At 33.4% G+C, this 19,866-nt stretch overlaps 2 protein-coding genes across 6 annotated transcripts; both read left to right on the forward strand.

Moving 5' to 3' along the window:
* Positions 1 to 4,722: 4,722 nt before the first annotated feature.
* On the forward strand, positions 4,723 to 5,721 carry LOC116142448 (L-type lectin-domain containing receptor kinase S.4-like). The gene has a single exon (XM_031427869.1). The coding sequence runs from the start codon at positions 4,765 to 4,767 to the stop codon at positions 5,668 to 5,670; it is 906 nt and encodes a 301-aa protein (XP_031283729.1). The 5' UTR covers positions 4,723 to 4,764; the 3' UTR covers positions 5,671 to 5,721.
* Positions 5,722 to 14,478: 8,757 nt separating this feature from the next.
* On the forward strand, positions 14,479 to 18,298 carry LOC116142446 (L-type lectin-domain containing receptor kinase S.4-like). 5 transcript variants are annotated; one of them, XM_031427867.1, is made up of 8 exons: positions 14,480 to 14,937; positions 15,025 to 15,438; positions 16,366 to 16,488; positions 16,604 to 16,767; positions 16,833 to 17,043; positions 17,156 to 17,393; positions 17,502 to 17,679; positions 17,775 to 18,298. In XM_031427867.1, the coding sequence occupies exons 1-8, from the start codon at positions 14,589 to 14,591 to the stop codon at positions 18,081 to 18,083; spliced, it is 1,986 nt and encodes a 661-aa protein (XP_031283727.1). In that variant the 5' UTR covers positions 14,480 to 14,588; the 3' UTR covers positions 18,084 to 18,298. The 5 variants fall into 5 exon arrangements, with proteins under 5 accessions (XP_031283724.1, XP_031283725.1, XP_031283728.1 ...); XM_031427864.1 differs by having other exon boundaries at positions 14,479 to 15,438; XM_031427865.1 differs by having other exon boundaries at positions 14,479 to 15,438; positions 16,375 to 16,488.
* The last annotated feature ends 1,568 nt before the right edge of the window (positions 18,299 to 19,866 follow it).

A 19,866-nucleotide genomic window follows, 5' to 3' on the forward strand; every position in this document is an offset into this window, starting at 1 on the left:
AATAAATGAGTTTACCAACCTGTTGACGTGTCAAGACAAGTCAGCTCCAACTGGTGATGACTCGAGGACTAATGGAACAGGGCGTGAATCCAGTAATTAGTTTTCTAAGTTGTGTAAATCCGACTTCTTTTCTTTGTACATTCCACAGCAAGGAGAATAGCAGTAATAAGAGGGATTTCGTTTTCTTTCAGTGTTTTTTCTGATTAAATCTCGGATTTACCGGAATCTGTGAAGCTTTCTGTTGAAGTATTGATAATTTGCTGGAAATTCAGTTGAAGTTAGTTTGTTTTGAATGAGTTTTTGGCACCAAATTGCTGCTGCATTCCCACTTGTCTGCCGAGATTGAAGCTGCTGAAGTTGTTGGTTTTGTGACATGATTTGGTGTAATCAGCTTAGATTAAGGATGTATTAAGTGGCCAACTTTGTTTTTAAATTTAAAAATCTGAATGGTAGTTGTAGTGTAATGAAAGTGTGAAGTTCAGTATTTCCATTTTATCTCCTTATCTTTTTTAGAATTCACCGGCTCAAAACCAACACTTTCCAACTCATAATAATGAAAGCCATTCTTATACAGTTATGAATTAGTTGGAATTTTCATAAAGATGTGTACACATTTTTAAGAATTGTTTCCATCAAATTTAATAAATAGAACACTATTTCTATCTATAGTCCATTTTTTAAAAATCAATATAAAAGTTGCAGAAGCAATTATTCTATGAAATCGTGGCCCTATATCTGTGATTGATATGGGAAGTTGCAGAAGCAATTAATGCCAATGGAAGAAAGTGAAAGAAATGAGTTTACCAACCTGTTGATGTGTCAAGGCAAGTCAGCTCCAACTGGTGATGCCTCGAGGACTAATGGCGCAGACATGACAGCTCATAGTATAACGTTCTGTTGACAGGGAGAACAGGGCGTGAATCCAGCAATTCATTTTCCTAAGTTGTGTAAATCCGACTTCTTTTCTTTGTAGATTCCACAGCAAGGAGAATAACAGAAATAAGAGGGATTTCGTTTTCTTTCAGTGTTTTTTCTGATTAAATCTTGGATTTACCGAAAGCTGTGAAGCTTTCCAACTCATAAATAGAACACTATTTCTATCTATATCTTTTTTGGTATCTGAATGATTGAACTTAATCCCAAGTTTACATTTCAAGAAGTCACCAAACACGTGTAACTGTCATTTCTGCTAAGTATATAAAGCAGCTTGTAATCATTTCATCAATTAACGAAAATTCATTCGAATTCTCTTAAACTTTGATTGTCTTGATTTTTCTCTTCTGTATTAGCTTTCATTTCTTCTCTTTTATCAAAAATCATCAAATAGAAATGGAGGCACACACATACGCTAAGTAAAGCATAGAGTTTATAAGAACTCTTATCTTCTAGCAGACATCAAGTTATTTATTAATTTATTTATTTTTTATTGCTTAGGGGTGTTTAGATCAGTTTGCGTACACTTTAACTAATTTTTTGAGACTCTGAAACCATCAGTCGGATACAAACTCTAGTGATCATCTTTATTAGAGGTCGTGGGGACTCAAACTCGAAAGACAATGTTAGATGCTCCTTTTACTCTTCTGTCATCAATGAGACTCAAACTTGAGAAATCATATTAGATCCTCATTTACTCTTTTACCATCATACCACTCAGTAGTGGTTATAATAAGTTAATTTGATGCTAAGCAATGAGTTCATTTTGTGAGAGAAAATGAAAATACATAAGGAAAGGAGTAACACCTTGACCAACAATAAGACTACAACTGGCATCCAATCAACCCAATAAGAGAACAACACCTAGCCAGGGGTGAATCTAGAGTATTCCTCAAATTATTTTTAAAAAATATTTATAAGTAATTTTTTTTCTTTTTATATCAATTTCAACTAAAAACATAGAATATGAATATTATATACTATTATATTTTATTTTAACCCATCCTAACAAGAATTTTTGGATCTGCTATTGCACCTAGCCATAGCAATAGATGAGCACACTGCAATGCAAAAGCAAATCTGTTACATGAGCAGTACAAGGATACCTCACCTAAAACATTAGAGAGTCCTTGATGTTCCTTGTAGGAAGGTTGGTGGAAATTTACCTCATCTCTTTTGTAAAAACCGTGTATATATTAATTCCTAAGATGTATGAAAAAGTTAAAGTTCTGAGTGCTAATTTTCTATTAAATATTACGTAGTCAAAACGGTACAACCTGGACCATAGCGAACGAAAATCGCGAGGGAAGCATTTCTATCCACATATAATTGATTCGATTTCGACTTAGTGACCACTCGTTTGAGTTGTTTGCTAATTAGTCAGTGCACATCCTTTGAAGAATTTTGTCCTTTTAAAATGAAAAAAAAAAAAAAAAAAAAAAGACTGGTTGACTGATGTTATTTTATTAAACGCAGTCAGTTTGGAATATCATTAATTAGCTTATCAATGGCTAACAGAAGCAGCACCATGTATAAAATTTGACGAATCAAATTTTGACAAGTCAGAGACGTTGGAGTTTGGGGACAGGCTGTTCTGTCTTGTTGTGATTTGTCAACGAACACATGTCCGTATCAAATATTAATGTTTGTAGAGAAAGAATGTAGATACATATGAATACGTTACTCTATTTTCTTTTACTATTTATTCTAAAAAGTGAAAAATATATTTGTTTTAATATTAACTATTTAATTTAAAATCTAATCTTATTATATTCAACTCAAAATATTTAAAATTATATTTTTTAATAAAAGTTTATAAATTAATAAAAAAAATTTCATCCACCTAAACAACAGTCGTTTGTCAACAATCACCATTAGCATTGGAATGACTCACGATCAGTCAGATCTGGCTGACTTGTCTATGTCTAGCCATATTCACTATGGATCTGACTGAAAACAGCTAGATATACGGTCAAAGATCTGGCCGTTAATGATAATCATATCTTGGTTGTCATTTGGCTGTAGATTTGGCCAAAAAACAACCAGATTGGTGCACGACCAACCAAATCCAACAAGCCATGCGCCATTCCGGTGACTTTTAGACACCGTCCGGTAATAGTAACCTGCTACCGGCAATCAATTAGGTGGGTGGGAGTGTTTTTTTAATTTATAAACTTTTATTGTGGGGGTTGTTTAGCTAAAAGGTAGGGAGTTAAAAAATAATCTAAATATTTTCAGAAAATGTTTTCAAAAAATGCACTAAACACATTCTTAGAATCATATCCTATTTGATTATATCATATCTTATCCAATTCAAAATAGAATATTATTAAAAAAAAAAAGTATACCAAACAGGCCCAATTATGATTTAGAGTATGATTAGAGTTCAAATGAAAAATAATGGTACGTCTTAATTGATTGATTATGATTGTAAGTATCAAAATATAGTTTTATGCTATCTTAATGATTATTCAATAATGTTAGTCATTAGATAAAAAAATAATATAAAGAAATTGTATTTGGATACTTAAAACACAAAATTGAGTTTATTGTCTTAAAATCTTTACTTAACATAAGATGTACGATATGTATATTATGATGAAGTAATCTATTAACCTGCTAACGAACGGTTTAATGATACTTTCAATGCTCCATCTATCAATTAATTGAGAAAGACTAGCGACTCACATGTTTTGCTTAAATAACAACTTATTTCTTTGAGTAGGATTTGTCAATGGGATTGAGCCACAGTAATAAGAAAGCGTCATCAATTACTAATTTGGATTTATGAACACATAAATTTTAACTACCTTTTACGGTTTTACATGGAAAATAAATAAATAAATGTGCCAAACTTCTCGATTTCACTTTATACCTTATTATATATCTATCAATTTGATAAATGAATATAACAATTATTTGTTATCTAAGCACATAATGTACTATCTAAAGTTAGCATGACAATTTCAGAAGTAATTTTGAAACATTTATAACATATGCAGTATATATTTTTGCCCCTTCGACCAGCAGTCCAACTCCCCTTGGGCCTCGGTTGAACTTGAATCGGTTGAATCGGCGGGCCAGTTTCCTAATAACTGCTTAAATTTTTTTTTTTTTTTTTAATAAATAAAGCTTTTATCCACTGTCTACTAGAAGTAATTTTTTAGTAATATTCTGGTCCATTTTCACATGGTTTATCTGACTTTTCACATACAGTTGAGAATTTGGTCTAAACTAGCTTTATATTTGTTAAGATTTACAAAACACCCTATTCACTCATACAAATCCTTTTGTCCTCACTTTTTAAATTTTTAGGATGACATTACCCTTATTATTATCATTATTTACAGAAATATCATTGTACCTAGAACTAGCCATTACCACCAACCACCGTGGACCACCGGCGAAGGCTATCAAAAATCGTCATAATGGCATACGATCAACCGTATATGGTTAGTTGTACACTGTTTCAGGGTTAGATCTATGGTCGTTTTATGACCAAAGACTACTTTTTTCAAGGTAAGGATAAGACTCTAAAATCATAAATAATTTATGTTAATGTTTTGTGTCTCCAAGTTTATTGTTTTAGATACCTTTTTTGTTTTGTAAATCATTATCTCTAAAGTATATGATGAGTACTACTTTAGAGATAATAAAATAATGTGAGTTTTTCTTTATTTTAAAATGGTTCAATGTCAGACTCTTCTGAACAAATTTTCTACCTCCGTCCCTCTTGATAAATAATACCCCCAAACCTCTTAACCTCTTCAAAATCTTATTAAGTTGTTTTTTATTCAAGCGTCCACAGTTCTTTCCCTTTTTGTCCTTATCATGGCCAGAAATTTTCTCATGTTCTTCTCTGCTTTCCTCTTTCTCTCCATTCCAGTATCATCCCAACTCAATGAAAATGAACTTTATTTTCCAGGATTCAAAGATTTGAGCGCCAACCTAACCTTAAGTGGAGGTGCAAAAATTGAGAAAAATGGTATTCTTGGCTTAACAAACGATACCATTTTTGACTTTACAAGCGATATCGTTAAACAATTACAAGGTCAAGCCTTCTATAGCTTGCCGATCCAGTTCAAGAACTCGACAAATGGAGAAGTCTTTTCTTTCTCTTCCTCATTTGCTCTAGGTATCGTCCCTTCCTATCGAGAATTTCGGGGCCATGGCATGGCTTTCACCATCTCACCATCTAAAGAGCTCAGAGGTTTTTCAGCTCAGTACCTAGGCCTCTTTAATGAAACCAACATGGGAAGCTTATCAAATCATTTATTTGCGGTTGAGTTTGATACGATTCAAAATACCGAGTTTCTAGACATCAACGACAACCATGTTGGCATCGACATCAACAGCTTGGCGTCGAATATCTCTTCCGCTGCAGCCTACATCGATGACAGTTCAACTAAACAAAATTTGAGTCTCATTAGTGGAAAACCAATCCTGGCTTGGATCGATTACGATGCATCTGAAAATTTGTTAAATGTCACCATCTCTCCACATTCTTCCAAACCAAGATTGCCCCTCTTGTCTTTTAACGTCAATCTTTCACCAATCTTTCATGAGTTCATGTATATTGGCTTCTCTTCTTCAACAAGTTCTATTGGTGCTTCTCAATCTCATTATATTTTAGGCTGGAGTTTTAAAATCAATGGAGAAGCTACAGCTCTTGATCTCTCTTCTCTTCCGTCAATTCCGGACAACGAAAAGCAGACAGGTTTGACGATTTGCCTTTGAATATTGAATAGTAATATGTTATTCTACGTCATCAAGAAAATCAGTAATGCTGAAATGTAGAAGTAGAACGCCTTTATTCGTTGTTTACCTTCGCTTTGGGCCCACCATCACAATAAAATATTTACATTACAGTTCACTTGTTTTCATTTTAGATTTAGTGTATACTTGTGTTGGACTATAATCAGCTCGAAGCTAGGTTTATTTAGGAGTTGCTAGGAATAAAGATTAACACATATTGTAGACCCTCTTTAGGATATTATTCAATTTCATACATAATTTCGTACTTTAGATCCTCTTGAGATTATTAAACCTCCTTAAAATTCTTATAAACTAATTATGAAGTATAAAAAAAACCCTTAAATTGATGTACGCAAATTAATTGAGTTTGATGAGAACCCAATTAAAACATATTATAATTTTAATNTTTACTCTTGCTAGAGCTCCAGTAAGTTGGAAATATTCTTTGCAGTCTACAGTTGCTTTGTCTACTACAGAGACAGAATACATGGCAGTTACAGAGGCTGTGAAGGAAGCTATTTGGTTACAAGGGCTATTGGATGAATTGAAAATTAGTCAGAAGAAGATCACTATCTATTCTGACAGTCAGAGTACTATTCACTTAGCAAAGAATCCAGTATTCCACTTTCGCCTTTTTAGAAAAGTTCACACAAACTTCTTTGAGACCATAGACAAGGCAAAACGAATCTTCTAGTACGCCATATGGACTAATGACAAGTGTACAAGGACCACAAACACATATCTCATATAAGGATAATATCCTAGCAACTATTGGAGACGTAACATGTGTGCATAAAATATATGGCTGGGCTCGTGCCATCACATGGACAATGAGGTAGTGTGGTGACACCAAGAAATCATGACACGATTAATTGTGCATAAACAAAGAGATGTCACGACATCAAAAATTAGTGTTATCACACTGAATTCATAATTTGACAAAAATACTTACAGACATGTTTTATTGTAATATGAGAATCACTAAACATTTATCTATTTTTTTTGTTTTTTAAGTCAATTGTCTTATTTATTTAATATGTTAGAAGGTAAAAGTATTGATTATGTGTATAAATTTTAATAAATATGTCACACGTCAGGGGTGATTGATTAAAAATGGTATAAAAAAATATTAAAAAAAAAAAAATCATGAAGTATTCGAACTTCTCAATTTCAAACAAAGGATTATTTGATAAAGCTCCTTAATTTGACCTGAGTTAATTCAAAGTCAAGTAAACAATAACAATAACAATATATATATATGTTAAAGATTCTTTTTTATAATTAATAAAGCATNTTTTACTGTGTGTTCACTTGAAAAACAACAAACCTAAAGTCAAATTAACAAGTCCTCAGTAAGGATTTTGTTTGTTTGTTGAGTTTTATTCATCAGACTCTACCTCTTGTTTAGTGTTTTTAGTCAAAATACTATGTCTTCAGTTTAGCATGGACTATTATTAATATTTCAAACAGAATTTTTTTTTGAGAATTATTATTATTAATTATATTTATTATTATTTTGTAAAAAGGATATTCGTCTGTTGAAATGGAGGGTTATTTCCTCATGAATTCCTCAATTCCAGTACTCATCCGCTTATAAAATGAATTAACTCTCCCTTGTTTTCATTTTAGATTTAGTGTATTGTGTTTTGACTATTAATAGCTCCAAGCTAGGTTTATTTAGTAGTTCCTAGGAATAAAGATTATTATTATAAATTATATATTATTCGATTTCACATATAATTTGGTACTATAAATCCTCTTGAGATTATTAAACCTCCTTAAAATTCTTAAAAACTAATTACCAAGTATAAAAAACCCTCTGATAAGATAAAATTTTCTAAAATAGTAAATTATTGTAGATAGAATTAAACGCCTAGGTAAAATAATTTGGTTTGATGAGAACTCAATGAAAAAAAAATGGTCAAAGAAGCAGATGAAGGCAATATTTTTATATGTGTAAATGATTTCACTATTACGTGCTACAGCTCCTGAGATATTGAAATGGACGGGGATTTCACTTGCTATAGTGGTTGGATCAATCGTTATACTCGTCATGGGTATCTTTTTCTTCATTAGATGGAGAACATTTCGACTAGAAGGTAATATATACAACAAATTAACCATATATATATATGGAATGAAGAGCAAATAAATATGATTAAATATTTTATTGACTGCCAAGCTGATCAAACTTTTTCTTTTCAATTTTTAAACAGCAAAGTTTATGTTTGACTTAATGAGTGAAGCAAAGGAGCTTGAGATCGATGGAAAGAAAGGAGCCAATTTGAAAGTATATAAAGTGTCATCCATTATGCTAGCTACAGATAGTTTCTCATCTGAAACTAAACTTGGAGAGGGTGGTTTTGGACCTGTTTACAAGGTATATTTGCTTTCACAAAAGGCTTATGTCTAACATATCAAGCAATGACTATTTGTTATTGTCAGGGTTTGTTGCCTGACGGGCAAGAGGTAGCAATAAAGAGGCTATCAGGAAGATCCAAACAAGGCCTAGTGGAGTTCAAGAATGAGCTTATAATTGTAGCTAAGTTACAGCACACCAATCTGGTGCGGCTCTTGGGTTTCTGCATTCAAGGGGAAGAGAAATTGCCTGTAAATAAAATAAGGCCGAACAACTTCCACTTACCCAAAGTTTGGCATAAAGACAGACTGATACCCAAAAGTTTTGTGAATGATCACAAATACTTCTGTCATATTTTGTTAGGGATTTCTGTTTGCTAAAAGACAGTATAGTAATTTCATTCTCACCCTAAGCCCGTTTCCACACCCTCTTGTGTCATCGATCAATTTTTTGACTTGATTTAGCATTTTCCTGCGAAGTTTGGTGATAAACAGGCACTGGCCCTTGCTAGCGCGCATTGGAAATGGAGATCGTGGGTATTCCAGTCTTTTCACAATTTTTCTCTTAACAGATAGAAATTTCTAACCGAACATGACAAAAAGTGAATGTTTGTCATTTCCAAACCTTTTGGGTGCCACTTTGTCTTTATAGCAAACTTTGGATATGTGTAAGTAGTTCCCCCTAAAAATAATGCACGAAAACGATGGGAACATAGTGGGGTGATTGATTGAAATGGTATAAAATAGATATGTAAAGTAAAGGTATTGATTATGTGTATAAATTTAATAAATATGTTGCACGTTAGGGGGTGATTGATTGAAAATGGTATAAAATATATATAAAAATAATCATCGTAGTATTCAAACTTTTCATTTCAAACAAAGGCACTATTTGATGAAGCTCCTTAATTTGACCTTAGTTAATGTCCAAGTCAAGTAAACGATAACAACATATATTTATGTTAAAGATTTTTTTTTTTTTTCATTAATAAAGCATTTATTAATACCAGTTATTTGGACATCCCCGTATTATGGTGTACAGCTATTGATGGTGTCATTAATATACAATGGTCAACGATTGACTGAGTTAAATTATAAATAGTAAACTTCCTGAAGTTTGGTCTCAAGTTCATCCAAATCCAATCACACACATTATTTAAAGTGACAAATTCCATTTGAAATCGCTACATTGTTTGAAAAAAAAAGTTCCTTATGCTGCACGCTTCACGCGGCATTATATGCACTTCACAGATGTATGTTTCTCTGTATGTTCCTTGATTCCTTCCATCCTTTTAAAAGAAACGATGACTATTATCCCACACATCCCTTAAGTTTTCAGTTTAAACAATCAGGGCCCAAAGGATATAAGTGTTATCTATGAACTAATGACAACTTACAATAACATTGAAGAATATATATATTCTTCAAATGTGGAGAGATACTTAAACTAGAACCTCAAGTAAGTTGTGGATAATAGTCCCAGAAACAAAACCCCGAAAATACTTTTCACTTTCTTCCAATCTCACGAAACCATTTAAACCTTTAAATACTTTACATTTTTTTGATTCATGCAACCCGGTTCTTTTCGCTTTTGCCCTTATCATGGCCAGTTTTCTAGCATATTTCTCTGCTATCCTCTTTATCTCCATTCCGGTATCATCCCAACTCAATGACAATGAACTCTTTTTTCCAGGGTTCAAAGATTTGACGCCCACCTAACCTTAAGTCAAGCTGCAAAAATTGAGAATGATGGCATTCTTCGCTTAACAAACGACAGTGACTTTTACAAGGTCAAGCCTTCTATCTTGCCAATCCATTTCAAGAACTCGACAAATGGAGAAGTCTTTTCTTTCTCTCCTCATTTGCTCTAGGTATCGTCTCTCCCTACCCAAATTTTGTGGCCATGGCATGGCCTTCACCATCTCGCCTCTAAAGAGCTCAGAGTTTTTCCAACTCAGTACCTAGGCCTCTTTAATATAAGCAATAACGAATCGCTTCAAATCATTTATTTGCCGTTGAATTTGATACAGTTCAAAGTCCTGAGTTTTACGACTCGACGACAACCACGTTGGCATTAACATCAACAGCTTGATCTCTAATGCGTCTTCAGCTGCAGCCTACTTCGATGACAGTTCAACCAAAAAAACTTGAATCTCTGGTGGAAAACCAATCCTGGCTTGGATCGATTACGATGCATCTGAAAATTTGTTAAATGCACCATCCTCCAATTCTTCCAAACCAAGATTGCCCCTCTGTCTTTTACCGTCAATCTTTCACCAATCTTTCATGAGTTCATGTATATTGGCTTCTCTCTTCAACAGGTTTTGTTACTGGTTCTCATTATATTTTAGGCTGGAGTTTTAAATCAATGGACAAGCTGGAGCTCTTGATCTCTCTTCGCTTCCTTCAATTCCGGACAAGAAAAAGCTGACAGGTTTGACGATTTGCATTTGAATATGAATAGTATACACAGCTGTAAAGTGGACCTTTATTGTTTTTTACCTTCGCTTTAGGCCCACCGGTGAAATTTCTTTGCTCCGCCACCGCAACTGCTTGGTTTCCTAAAATAAAATAAGCAATAAAATTAACAAAAGTATATCTTCTACTGTGTGTTCACTTGAAAAACCAACCTAAAATCAAATAAACAATACTTGTTATTTGGACATCCCCGTATTATGGGGCCGTAGTGCACAGCTATTGATGGTGTCATTAATACTATCTCTACTAATTGTGCATTCATTAATACTGGATTGTCAACAGTATCAATCTACATTCAGGTCAATCCAAAAGGAACTTGGTATTGATAGAAGAAAACTACGGTTGATCTCTGAAAAGATTACTAGGGACAGCATAACCCTTAAACTCGTCAGAACATGTCCACTAAGTTATATTATTGTTATTTATTGAATGCAAAGCTCAACTTTCTCATGTTAATTGAAACAGGGAAGTTCCAACTGGACTTAATGAGTGAAGCAAAAAAATTCATTTAAAAGTATATAGTGTTTCATCCATCATGGACACCACAAATAGTTTCTCATCTGAAAATAAATTCGGAGAAAAGTTGTTTTGGACCTGTTTATAAGTTAAATTTTAGAAAATCAAGAATGACAAAAATGTTGGTTTTTCATTGATTATTTCATTATCGAAAGTTTTCTGAGATTGAACTAATATTTCTATTTTTCATAAGTTTTTATTGCTTAATTCATATCTTTTATTACACATGCTTAAGATTAAAAATTAGTTATGCAATAAAAATAGTACAACAATGTTATGACTGAAGAAAGCAGGGTTGACGTAAGGCCAGGTCAATATGAAAAAGTCAGAACTTGGGTACACCTGCAACCGAGTCACGTGATGAAAGAAGCAGCACGCTTCTGTCAGTGCAGTGGGTGCGCGCTAGGCCAACCAGAAGCTAGAGAGCTTCCACGTGTCCAATTCTTGCATCAAATCGCGTAAATCGCTCTGGAAGATAGGCAATGGGACATAAAGGAAGATTTGTATGGATAATCCTACCTAATCATAACCCTAATCTATCCCACTATAAATTGAGGGTTCCTCTCTCAATTTTGGGGATTAGCTAATCTCTCTAAAATTGCCTACTCTCTCTCTTACTCTTCCTTGTAATCATTTGTAAAATCAGCTCGCGAAACGCGACCTGACCGCTATCATTAATACAACATCAGTGGACGTAGGACTTGCTTCCTTAAGCATCCAAACCACTTTAAAACATTGTCTAATCATTTCTTTACTCTCATTCTTTATCCACATGTGTCTTCTGGGTCAGCTCAGCATTTCACACGTGCGTTTGGTTAGTGTCAAAATCACGCATCAACAAACAAATAATATTAGGACAACCAATTTTAACTAATTAATAAAAAGAGTTAACGACTCTTTCCCAACCAAATAATAGCTGAATGACATTTTCTCACTCACGGATTTTTAAAGTACCACTTTACTACCCAAATTTATATTTTGGCAGCTAACAAAGAGCAAACTAGATCCAAGCTATGGAGCTTTTGAAGAGGGGAGGTCGATGAGTCTTTTAGTAGTAGAGTGTTGGATTTTGGTTGTTGGGATTTATCAAAATTTGACTTCGGAGAGGCGGTTGCGCAAACCCTAATCACTTAATTGTTGATGATTGGCAGGATCGATAGGACTAGGGTTTGAAGGGTTATTGTGAATGATAATTGGAAAAGAGAATAGTAGTGGTGTGGGATTGCAACGATCTCTGAATTGAAAACATAATATAAATTTGGATAGTAAAGTGGTATTTTAAAAGTCTGTAAATAGGAAAGTGTCATTAAATCATTATTTGGGTGGGAAATATTCGCTTACTCTAAATAAAAAATAGTATAAACAATATAATCTAGAAGTTATTTGAATTATTAGGGGGAATGAATTGAAATCTTCTCATATATCTTATTAAACTTGAGAATGTCTGATTTAATATTAATGTAAAAAACATAAATTAGATAAAATATATGTAGCACCCCGACAACTTTAACCTTCTAATTTAAGATAATTAAGTTACTAATCTCTCAATAGTATAACATAATGATTTTAAGATATTGTAATGGAATTTTTTTTTTTTTTTAATTGAAATTAGGAAAGTGGAAGTTTGAAATTTTTATTTGATGGGGTTCAATTACTAATCCATCTTTTTTTAAGTTAACAAATTTGTAGTAGTCGCGCTTTTTTTTAAAGGGAAATTATATTAAATAACCCCTTGTTGGGTGTAAATTGAAAAATAACTTGTTCATGGAAGTGTCTCACCTATATATTCAAAAAAAAAAAAATGCCTTTCATATAAAACCCAGATAATCCTAAAACAGAACAAACTCTCTTATCTTATCTAATCCTTTCCATTCCCTCCGTAACTCTCATCTTATCTCTTTCGTCATGCAACCGAAATCAAGTCAAAGGGGTTGGCTTTAAGGAAAGTGCAAAGAGAACATCATGGACTGGACTTTTCGTGAGTGAAGTTTCGTTACATTGATGAAAGTTAGGGTCACGTAAAATGTTTATTTAAGGTTCATTTTGTGGTTGGATTGTATTTGAAGAAGTTTGGGTTTGAATAATGCTAAAAGATATAGAAATGGGAGGAATTAGTGAAGGTTAAGGGTTGGATGCATGAGCCACGGCATTTGACTGTAAATAAAAATAAGGCCGAACAACTTCCACTTACCCAAAGTTTGGCATAAAGACAGACTGATACCCAAAAGGTTTGTGAATGATAAACAAATACTTTCTGTCATATTTTGTTAGGGATTTCTGTTTGCTAAAAGACAGTATAGTAATTTCATTCTCACCCTAAGCCCGTTTCCACAGCCCTCTTGTGTCATCGATCAATTTTTTGACTTGATTTAGCATTTTCCTGCGAAGTTTGGTGATAAACAGTGGCACTGGCCCTTGCTAGCGCGCATTGGAAATGGAGATCGGTGGGTATTCCAGTCTTTTCACAATTTTTGTCTCTTAACAGATAGAAATTTCTAACCGAACATGACAAAAAGTGAATGTTTGTCATTTCCAAACCTTTTGGGTGCCACTTTGTCTTTATAGCAAACTTTGGATATGTGTAAGTAGTTCCCCCTAAAAATAATGCACGAAAACGATGGGAACATAGTGGGGTGATTGATTGAAAATGGTATAAAATAGATATGTAGAAGGTAAAGGTATTGATTATGTGTATAAATTTTAATAAATATGTTGCACGTTAGGGGGTGATTGATTGAAAATGGTATAAAATATATATAAAAAAATAATCATCTGTAGTATTCAAACTTTTCAATTTCAAACAAAGGCACTATTTGATGAAGCTCCTTAATTTGACCTTAGTTAATGTCCAAGTCAAGTAAACGATAACAACATATATTTATGTTAAAGATTTTTTTTTTTTTTCATTAATAAAGCATTTATTATTAATACCAGTTATTTGGACATCCCCGTATTATGGTGTACAGCTATTGATGGTGTCATTAATATATACAATGGTCAACGATTGACTGAGTTAAATATTATAATATGTAAACATTACCTGAAGTTTGGTCTCAAGTTACATCCAAATCCAATCACACACATTATTTTAAAGTGACAAATTCCATTTGAAATCGCTACATTGTTTGAAAAAAAAAAGTTCCTTATGCTGCACGCTTCACGCGGCATTATACTGCACTTCACAGGATGTATGTTTCTCTGTATGTTCCTTGATTCCTTCCATCCTTGTTAAAAGAAACGATGACTATTATCCCACACATCCCTTAAGTTTTCAGTTTAAACAATCAGGGCCCAAAGGATATGAAGTGTTATCTATGAACTAATGACAACTTACAAATAACATTGAGAGAATATATATAATTCTTCAAATGTGGAGAGAAGTGACTTAAACTAGAACCTCAAGTAAGTTGTGGGATAATAGTCCCAGAAACAAATACCCCGAAAATACTTTTCACTTTCTTCCAATCTCACGAAACCATTTAAACTCTTTAAATACTTATACAGTTTTTGATTCATGCAACCCGGTTCTTTTCGCTTTTGCCCTTATCATGGCCAGTTTTCTAGCATATTTCTCTGCTATCCTCTTTATCTCCATTCCGGTATCATCCCAACTCAATGACAATGAACTCTTTTTTCCAGGGTTCAAAGATTTGAGCACCAACCTAACCTTAAGTCAAGCTGCAAAAATTGAGAATGATGGCATTCTTCGCTTAACAAACGACAGTGAGCTTTTACAAGGTCAAGCCTTCTATAGCTTGCCAATCCATTTCAAGAACTCGACAAATGGAGAAGTCTTTTCTTTCTCTTCCTCATTTGCTCTAGGTATCGTCTCTCCCTACCCAAAATTTTGTGGCCATGGCATGGCCTTCACCATCTCGCCATCTAAAGAGCTCAGAGGTTTTCCAACTCAGTACCTAGGCCTCTTTAATATAAGCAATAACGGAATCGCTTCAAATCATTTATTTGCCGTTGAATTTGATACAGTTCAAAGTCCTGAGTTTTACGACATCGACGACAACCACGTTGGCATTAACATCAACAGCTTGATCTCTAATGAGTCTTCAACTGCAGCCTACATCGATGACAGTTCAACCAAAAAAAACTTGAATCTCTGGAGTGGAAAACCAATCCTGGCTTGGATCGATTACGATGCATCTGAAAATTTGTTAAATGTCACCATCTCTCCAAATTCTTCCAAACCAAGATTGCCCCTCTTGTCTTTTAACGTCAATCTTTCACCAATATTTCTTGAGTCCATGTATATTGGCTTCTCTTCTTCAACAGGTTTTGTTACTGGTTCTCATTATATTTTAGGCTGGAGTTTTAAAATCAATGGACAAGCTGGAGCTCTTGATCTCTCTTCGCTTCCTTCAATTCCGGACAAGAAAAAGCTGACAGGTTTGACGATTTGCATTTGAATATTGAATAGTATACACAGCTGTAGAAGTGGAACGCTTTTATTGGTTTTTTACCTTCGCTTTAGGCCCACCGGTGAAATTTCTTTGCTCCGCCACCGCAACTGCTTGGTTTCCTAAAAAAAAAAATATATCAATATAATATTACATAAGCAATATTAACAAAAAGTATATCTTTTACTGTGTGTTCACTTGAAAAACAACAAACCTAAAGTCAAATTAACAAGTCCTCAGTAAGGATTTTGTTTGTTTGTTGAGTTTTATTCATCAGACTCTACCTCTTGTTTAGTGTTTTTAGTCAAAATACTATGTCTTCAGTTTAGCATGGACTATTATTAATATTTCAAACAGAATTTTTTTGTGAGAATTATTATTATTAATTATATTTATTATTATTTTGTAAAAAGGATATTCGTCTGTTGAAATGGAGGGTTATTTTCTCATGAATTCCTCAATTCCAGTACTCATCCGCTTATAAAATGAATTAACTCTCCCTTGTTTTCATTTTAGATTTAGTGTATTGTGTTTTGACTATTAATAGCTCCAAGCTAGGTTTATTTAGTAGTTCCTAGGAATAAAGATTATTATTATAAATTATATATTATTCGATTTCACATATAATTTGGTACTATAAATCCTCTTGAGATTATTAAACCTCCTTAAAATTCTTAAAAACTAATTACCAAGTATAAAAAACCCTCTGATAAGATAAAATTTTCTAAAATAGTAAATTATTGTAGATAGAATTAAACGCCTAGGTAAAATAATTTAGTTTGATGAGAGCTCAATGAAAAAATATTATAATTATAATTTCAGTATCTTAATACGTACAAACTTAATTGGAAAAAAAAATTGTCAAAGAAGCAGATGAAGGCAATATTTTTATATGTGTAAATGATTTCACTATTAGGTGCTGCAGCTCCTGAGATATTGAAATGGACGGGGATTTCACTTGCTATAGTGGTTGGATCAATCGTTATACTCGTCGTGGGTATCTTTTTCTTCATTAGATGGAGAACATTTCGACTAGAAGGTAATATATGCAACAAATTAACCATATATATATGGAATGAAGAGCAAATAAATATGATTAAATATTTTATTGAATGCCAAGCTGATCAAACTTTTTCTTTTCAATTTCCAAACAGCAAAGTTTATGTTTGACTTAATGAGTGAAGCAAAGGAGCTTGAGATCGATGGAAAGAAAGGCGCCAATTTGAAAGTATATAAAGTGTCATCCATTATGCTAGCTACAGATAATTTCTCATCTGAAACTAAACTTGGAGAGGGTGGTTTTGGACCTGTTTACAAGGTATATTTGCTTTCACAAAAGGCTTATGTCTACCATATCAAGCAATGACTATTTGTTATTGTCAGGGTTTGTTGCCTGACGGGCAAGAGGTAGCAATAAAGAGGCTATCAGGAAGATCCAAACAAGGCCTAGTGGAGTTCAAGAATGAGCTTATAATTGTAGCTAAGTTACAGCACACCAATCTGGTGCGGCTCTTGGGTTTCTGCATTCAAGGGGAAGAGAAAATATTGGTCTATGAATACATGCCAAATAAAAGCTTGGACACATATGTTTTTGGTAGATATGCTTATTTCTTTAACTATCTATGCTTGGTTTCTTCACATTATTGAAACTTTGCTTGATTATTATGTTACACGTTCCTCAAACCTTTCTTTTTTCATTATAACAGATGAATCTAAAAGGAAGTTGTTTGATTGGAACAAATATTTTAACATCATTGAAGAAATAGCTCATGGACTACTTTATCTACATAAGTATTCAAGACTAAGAATAATTCATAGAGACTTGAAAGCCAGCAATATATTACTTGACAAAAATATGAATCCCAAAATATCTGATTTTGGTATGGCTAAAGTGTTTACCACAACTCACTCTGAAGCAAATACAAATAGAGTTGTGGGCACACGGTGAGTAAACTATAAATTTAAGAATCTCGCTTTGAATTTGTATGGAAATTAAAGTTTGTTGCTCCAGTGAACTTGATTGTTCATATTTTTTTTCTACATATTAACTAGTTCTACTTTACAAATGAAATCCAGTGGTTATATGGCTCCTGAATATGCTATAGGTGGCATCTTCTCTGAGAAATCTGATGTATTCAGTTTTGGAGTTTTAATTTTGGAGATCATAAGTGGTAGGAGGTCCAACAACAACATCTTTTATGATGGTCAACCTCTTAACCTCGTTGCATATGTAAGTTCATAATGTAGCACCGCTGCTATTTTTATTTGTTAAAATTACTAACCTCTGCTTATCTCAATGTTTAATATTTAATGGTTTTGACACAGGCATGGCAGTTGTGGAAGGAAGGTGTAGCCATAGAACTAATGAATCCAACACTACATGATTCATTTTGTGAAGACCAAGTTTTGAGATGTATTAACTTGGCCTTGCTTTGTGTTGAACACAATCAAATGGACAGACCTATCATGTCAGTTGTTATTTCTATGTTAACAAATGAAGGAGTAAAATTACCAGTGCCAAAGCAGCCTGCATTTTCCATTGAAAGAAAGATTGCTGTGGACAATGCGAGTGGAATAAGCAGGGCAGAGAATACAATAAATAACTTAACTATATCTGTAATGGATCCACGATGAAGACTTTTTTCTTCGTACTCTACTGAGTAAGGTGAATTGTAGTAATAAAAGCTCTATTTTATTCTTCCTTTCTTGCCATTGTTTCAGTGTATTTCTAGTTAAAGTCGTGCATTTACTGGATTTATGAAGCTTTCCGACTCATAATAATGAAAGATTTGATGGTGGATCTCATTCTTATGTAGTTCTGAATTCATTGGAATTTCCAGGATGATATATACTCACATATGCAATATTTGTTTCGACACAGTCTAATGAAAATACTGTTCATATCGACCTTTTTTTAAGAAAGAGTAATGTTGCATACAAATTAAGTAAAGATTTTGGATTTGAATCCAAATATTAATGTATAATTACTTCCATCTTCTCAAGAGTAATGTAGCATTTCACGTACCATGTCATCTCTTTACACTCAGAAAACCTCAACCTAGACTTAAATGATTATTTTTTTCACTGGAGAATCAAAGTTAAAAACAGAGGATGAGAGGAGGAAATGCCACGCATAAAGGCTACTCTGCTTTCAGTAGTAAGCTTGCTGTTCAATGTAAGAGTATTATCTCGTTTAGTGTTGTCATGTACCACTTCGCTTCCTAAACTTGAAATTTCTTTGTCAAGTAAAATCCGTTAATGGGTGCTGCTCTGATGTTATGTTGCAGAATGTTGAAGATTTTTTTTTTTTTTTTTTTTTTTGGGGCTGCAGAGATAAGAAGTACTTTTGCTGTGATGTTGCAGTATCAATTTTTAAGTTGACTGAAGGAGATATGTCTTTGATGTTGCAGTATCAGAATGATGTTGTATTTGAACTGTAGAGATAAAGAAGTGTTTCTGCTGTGTGATGTTGCAGTATCAGTTTTTAAGTTGCTGAAGGAGATATGTCTTTGTCTTGCTGGTGTGAGTTGATTAAAAAATGGTGTTGTTGTGTACTTTTGTCTTGCTGCTGTGATTTGATAAGAAATGGTGTTGTTGTCTTACTGCTGGGAGTTGATAAGAAGTGATTAAGAATTGATTGTGATCAAGAGATGTTTTTCAATCTTCAAGTTCAGTTCAGAAAACTTCAGAAGACAACAAGAATTGCTCTCTAATAAGTTTAGCTTTCAGGAGAATGTTCAAGTGAAAGAAACAAGTTGATCTTTATGTATGTAGCTTGGTTTAAGGGGGAATGTTGAGTGTTGACCAAATATCAATAAGGGTAATTTTGTAATTAGGTACAAAGACTTGTTGTCATGCGGTGCCGTTTTAGTCTGTCTCTTTATGGTATATCGGTTGCCGACCGTTGGTTTGCTACAGTAATACGGTCAAACCACGGTTTGAAACGGTCTGATTCAAAATCTCAGGTTTTTACTCTTTTCAAACCGGAAATATAGCGAAACCCAATCAGATCGGTCGACCATCTGATCCGTCGAGCTCATATAAGTACAAAGATTCAAATTTGCTGATAATTATAAGTATATATGATTTGGCCTCTTATTGGTTTTTACACTAGGTTTGGCTTATTAAGTTGTATGAATTTTCACTTTTCATTCTTATTCTTTGAGATATTAACGTCTTTCTTTTTCATGGTGATGAAGCTATAAGTTAAATCATATAAAATGTAGTGTCCTTTTTTTATTTTTTTCTTTGTGTATGATGATTTAATTCACATGCATTAATCTCAGGTTGAAGCAACTACAGTGCATCGTGGTCAATTTTAAAAAAAAAAATCGTAGCCCATTTTTTAAAAATCAATACAAAAGTTGGCAGAAGCAATTATTGTATGAAATCGTGGCCCTATATCTCTGATTCAGTG

The sequence above is a fragment of the Pistacia vera genome, unplaced genomic scaffold (assembly GCF_008641045.1).
Source record: "Pistacia vera cultivar Batoury unplaced genomic scaffold, PisVer_v2 Contig408, whole genome shotgun sequence".
In the NCBI taxonomy this organism is placed as follows: Eukaryota; Viridiplantae; Streptophyta; class Magnoliopsida; order Sapindales; family Anacardiaceae; genus Pistacia; species Pistacia vera.

Bases quoted from the DNA above. Each gene is read 5' to 3' on its own strand.
- LOC116142448 (XM_031427869.1), top strand. From the start codon at position 4,765: ATGGCCAGAAATTTTCTCATGTTCTTCTCTGCTTTCCTCTTTCTCTCC.
- LOC116142446 (XM_031427864.1), top strand. From the start codon at position 14,589: ATGGCCAGTTTTCTAGCATATTTCTCTGCTATCCTCTTTATCTCCATT. The intron at 16,768-16,832 runs GTATATTTGCTT...TGTTATTGTCAG, and splicing joins GTTTTGGACCTGTTTACAAG to GGTTTGTTGCCTGACGGGCA. The intron at 17,044-17,155 runs GTAGATATGCTT...TCATTATAACAG, and splicing joins CTTGGACACATATGTTTTTG to ATGAATCTAAAAGGAAGTTG.